At 40.1% G+C, this 4,875-nt stretch overlaps 1 protein-coding gene across 1 annotated transcript; it reads left to right on the top strand.

Annotated features, from left to right (window-relative positions):
• Positions 1-459: 459 nt before the first annotated feature.
• Positions 460-942, top strand: LOC140628781 (large ribosomal subunit protein eL32-like). Its single transcript, XM_072818294.1, has one exon. The coding sequence runs from the start codon at positions 532-534 to the stop codon at positions 925-927; it is 396 nt and encodes a 131-aa protein (XP_072674395.1). The 5' UTR covers positions 460-531; the 3' UTR covers positions 928-942.
• The last annotated feature ends 3,933 nt before the right edge of the window (positions 943-4,875 follow it).

Below are 4,875 nucleotides of genomic sequence, written 5' to 3'. Positions count from 1 at the left end.
CCAGAACACAGTGACCTCCTTCATCACTCTGATGACCCCTTATGGGTCCCTTCTCTCAATAATATGCTTAAATAGGTAAAATAAAGTGCATAGGATTACAAAGAAAGCCAATGATACTAAAACACAATTATCAAAATATATTTTTAAAAATCGTGATAGAATAGCACCTGTGCCTCTTTGTGAATGGCTTAAATGATAAGATCTAGTGTCAGATCGAGTAACCACCACAATTTCAAACTAATAATGAGGGTCATTAATATTTTGAAAGAACTATTACATTATTAATATGACAGGAAAGTGTCTGTGATAGCTACTGATGGCCAAGTCACAGGTATGGCTAATATAACTGTGGTCTGTTGCCTACATCTATAATGAAAGTCAAAGCTAATTTTTGGCAAGAGATTAATAAACATTAAGATGAACTTTGTCCTTTGTCTACTTTATTTAGCTGGGGATCTCAAGTTTAAAAACAATGTGGTTCTCTTCCTTGGCGCTGCCTGCGGAGGTGGCAGCCATTGATTGCTGGGCATCATGGCTGCCCTCAGACCTCTGGTGAAGCCCAAGATCGTTAAAAAGAGGACCAAGAAGTTCATCCGGCACCAGTCAGACCGATATGTCAAAATTAAGCGCAACTGGCGGAAACCCAGAGGCATTGACAATAGGATACTCAGAAGATTCAAGGGCCAGATCTTGATGCCCAACATTGGTTACAGGAGCAACAAGAAAACAAAGCACATGCTGCCCAGTGGCTTCTGGAAGTTCCTAGTCCACAATGTCAAGGAGCTTGAAGTGCTGCTGATGTGCAACAAATCTTATTGTGCAGAGATTGCTCACAATGTACCCTTCAAGAACCGCTGTGGAAAGAGCAGCCCAGCTGGCCATCAGAGTCACCAATCCCAATGCCAGGCTGTGTACCGAAGAAAATGAATAGACAGCTTATGTGCATGTCATATTTGCATTAATAAAACCATAAAAGTACAAAAAATAAAAATAATAAAAATAAAAACAATGTGGCTATAGGCTAAAAACCCAAAGCCTAAGTCAGAGCTAAGTAATGACTTCTTGTTCTAGCTGAAATCCACTCTCACTCACAGATTTGGTGACTCTTGGGGCATCAAGATTTGCAGAGAATGAAAGATATATCATTGTAACACTTTTCAAATGGCTATAGTCATTACACTATTTTGTCAGCACTGATTTGTTTCCATATATCCTTCACCAGGACTGTAAGCCCTGGGAGGGGAGGGACTGTGTTTTAGTCAGTGTTGTCTCTGAGGAACTAACCCAACACATGGCAGGAGATCACTAACACATGAAGGAGCAAACCGACAAGCATTGCTGGCAAATATGCAGGACATAGTAGCCTGCTTAGCCATTCATCACTCACTATGCAGCTCCTCCTCACACTGCAACTGTTGCAAGCTCATCATCAAAGACTTGGTCATTCATTTCAATTCCAGTGCATTCCAACACTCAGCTCTTCTGTCTTCCCTTTATTGTACAGGCACAGGCACACACACATCATAGGAGGCGGAGTCACTTGCTAACTGACAACGATCCCCACAAGACACAAGTACCTCCTGTTCATATTCCATATCTGATTATGATGCTATTACTATGCTCCAGGTATGGATCACATAGCTGGGGATAGAGAGGCTAGTAAGCCAGATGCGGTCCACACTCCTCTGCCATGGAGCTTACAGTTAAGGGCAGTAACCTTTGAATTGTGTTCTACACCCTCTTGGTTTCATGGGTAGTCCTCAGAGCCTGATGCAGGGGGAGACAAAGCTGTCAGAGGTCTAAGGCCCCTTCCCTATGTTGTCCAGAGTAACTACACTTTGGGTCTATTTCATACATTGAGGTTCACTTTTAGAAGCCATTTCATAGCCAAGAAATATTTGAAAACCACTGCCCCAGTCAATCGAAATGCCTCTCACCCTTAAAGTCTTCAGGAAAGGAGATTCTAGATCTCTGTCCCCTTGACTATCTGGGCCTCGGCACCTTTCTGCCTTTGATAAGGGTAGGGAAAGGGGATAAAAGTAGAGCAGCTGTGTGGCCTCTGTCCCAAGTTGTGGGCCCTAGCCACAAGATGAACAGGAAGGAGATGTGGATTTTGCAGAGAATGGAATTTCTGGAGTGTTCATGCCACAGACACCAGGCTGATGCCTTCTGCCTGGCACCCCACTTCCCTTCTCTGACTTTATAAGTGAGATGGCAGAGAGTATCAGAAATGAAACTTTTTCAAGTTCAAAATGTGGTTCATTCCATTGATGGCTGAAAATCAAGACCAAAAATTTTAATACATAATGGTGCCCTTTTTAGACTGCCTTGTTTGGATGGGAAGTGCAAATTGCATTAGAAAAAATGTATGGGGCCTGTGGAGACTGTGTTTGGAAATATTTGAGGCAAAACACTTTCCCAAGAGCTACCTCCTTCAGGATTGCATTAGCTTGTTTGCTCTTCAAGGCAAATGTGGGAACAAAGAATTTGAATGTGATTGGCTAAGCAACCTCTTCCTTCCACTGCCATCCCACCTCTAGCCTTGGAAAAGGTCAGACAGTGATGGTGGCCCCATCTAAGTGGTGAAGGATGAGAAAGGTGACTATGCGACCGGGGTGAATCACAATGGCTTACATGTACAAAGAGGCTATTGCTCGCTCCGTTTTTCATTCATTCAACTACTTTCTCAGCACCCACTGCACATCAGGTACTGTGTAAGGTGCTGGAAATGCAGAGACACAGACAAATTCTGCCTTATTGGAGCACGAACAAGTTACCATAGCTTAGCAAGTATAGGTTCACTCATTTATAAAGTCCAGTTCATTGGAGTAGCTGCCTCATGGGGATGTTACAAGGACAAAATGAATTAAAGCTCAGACATGCTCCACTGAAATACTTTGCAGATTTAAATTAAGACCAGATATTTCTCTGTTCGCTTACCTGCTTAAAAGTTTATAAATGTTCTAGGAAAACACATGAATATGGAATCCATCCATAGGAATTTACCTGTGAATTTGGTGAGACTGTGACCAGTAATTTATTGCCCTGGTTGGTTAGGGAATTTCACAGTTTCACAACTCCAGCTACCTTTTCCCTCTTAGTTGTTTGTTTCCTGATCGACTAGGGTCTTTGGGGGCATCCTATCTAATAAAAACTCAGGTCCTGGCCCTCTCCAGAAGCTGCAATATTAGTGGTATTGTTCCAAAAAGTATGGTTCTTTTGATCCTAAGACCCATGGAGCCTTCTTTCATTAGAGTTTAGTTCTAGGGTCTTCCTGGTGAGCATCCTTGATTTTGGGGTCCCCTTTCTTTTGAGTTTAAATAGAACACACCCTGAAGGCAGGCTTAGGTGACCCCAGGTAATTGGTGGCTCATTTCTATCCTAGGAAAGGGGAAAAGTAGATTAAGCACATGCTTAATTCCAAGACTGGCAGTGATCTTTATAAATACACAGAGGTATGTATATGTATGTATATATATATATTTGGTTACAAAACCTGAGTGGCAATGAACTATCATTATTTTGAATGTGTTTGACTTTTATGTTGAAATATGACCGGAACTGTTGTTTTTGTGGAATTCATACATTAGTGCCTTGGAATTGGTTTTTTTTTTTAAGATTTTATTTATTTATTCATGAGAGACACACAGAGACAGGCAGAGACATAGGCAGAGGGAGAAGCAGGCTCCTTGCAGGGAGCGTGATGTGGGACACAATCCCAGGACCCCAGGATCATGACATGAGCTGAAGGCAGATGCTCAACCACTGAGCCACCCAGGTGTCCCAATACATTGGAATTATACTGAAGTCTCCTCTGGAGTCATAGCATTTGGCATAACCAATTTTTTCATGACCTATTTAAAATACCCATTTGGGGCTAGGGTTAAAGTGTAGTACCTAGGGTTTGATGAGAAGCCCAACGTAAATGGCAATAGTATGGTGTTTAAGAGCACAAGCTCTGGAGTCACACTGGTTGGGTTCTAAATCGCAGCTTGGCTACTTTTCAACTGCGACTTTCAAGAAAGTCATGAATCTCTGAGTCTCCATTTCTTCATCTCTAAAATGGGGTAATTATAGCACCTGTCCTATAAGATTGTTGTAAATATAGATGAAGAGAGCCTTGTGTATAATACGAATGGTAGATTATAGTACTGTCTATATTTCTTAATCCTTTTTGAAGGGCCTCTCTTTGTTGAATGATTTATATGTATATCTCTGTCCTGTTGAATTCAGGCTTCACTTGAATTAATTATTTGCTTTGGTCAATAAAATATGAGCAAAAATGGCATGAGTAACATACAGGCAGAGGTTTTAAGAGCCAGGGTATGCTTTATCATATTTCCTTTCCCCTATGCTATGTTAACTGCAATGCTCCAGGTAGAGGCTAATCTATTTGACTGGGTCCCAGAGTGAAAATAATATGGAACAGAGGCTCAACCAAGCCATGATGGACACATAGTATGAATGAGAAATAACCCTTTGTGGTTCACAACTAAGATTTTGGAATTATTTGTTACTGTAGCAAATCTCCTCTATTCTGGATGATATAAAAGGTGCTAAATAAATATTAACTCATTATTAAGCAGAATCTTCCTCTCTCTCATTTTATTTTATTTTTATTTTATTTTATTGTTTTTATTTTTTTCCTCTCTCTCATTTTATATAAAATCTTAGTACATTGTGATATTGACAAATTTAGTAATTCAACTGACTGCTTCATCTTCAATAGTTTTCAAGCCTGTTTATTAATGAAGCTGCCCTTCTGAAACTAATAATACAATATATGTTAATTAAATTAATTTAAATAACAAATTTTTAAAAAATAAAGCAGCCTTTACAAATAAAGTTCTATACAGTCTATAATACATTAAAACA

Source organism: Canis lupus, chromosome X, assembly GCF_048164855.1.
Source record: "Canis lupus baileyi chromosome X, mCanLup2.hap1, whole genome shotgun sequence".
NCBI lineage: Eukaryota > Metazoa > Chordata > Mammalia > Carnivora > Canidae > Canis > Canis lupus.
The sequence above is the reverse complement of the archived record's forward strand: the minus strand, read 5'-3'. Positions and strand labels throughout refer to the sequence as shown.

What these genes read in the sequence shown, in the direction of transcription:
- LOC140628781 (XM_072818294.1), top strand. Translation starts at nt 532, where the DNA reads ATGGCTGCCCTCAGACCTCTGGTGAAGCCCAAGATCGTTAAAAAGAGG.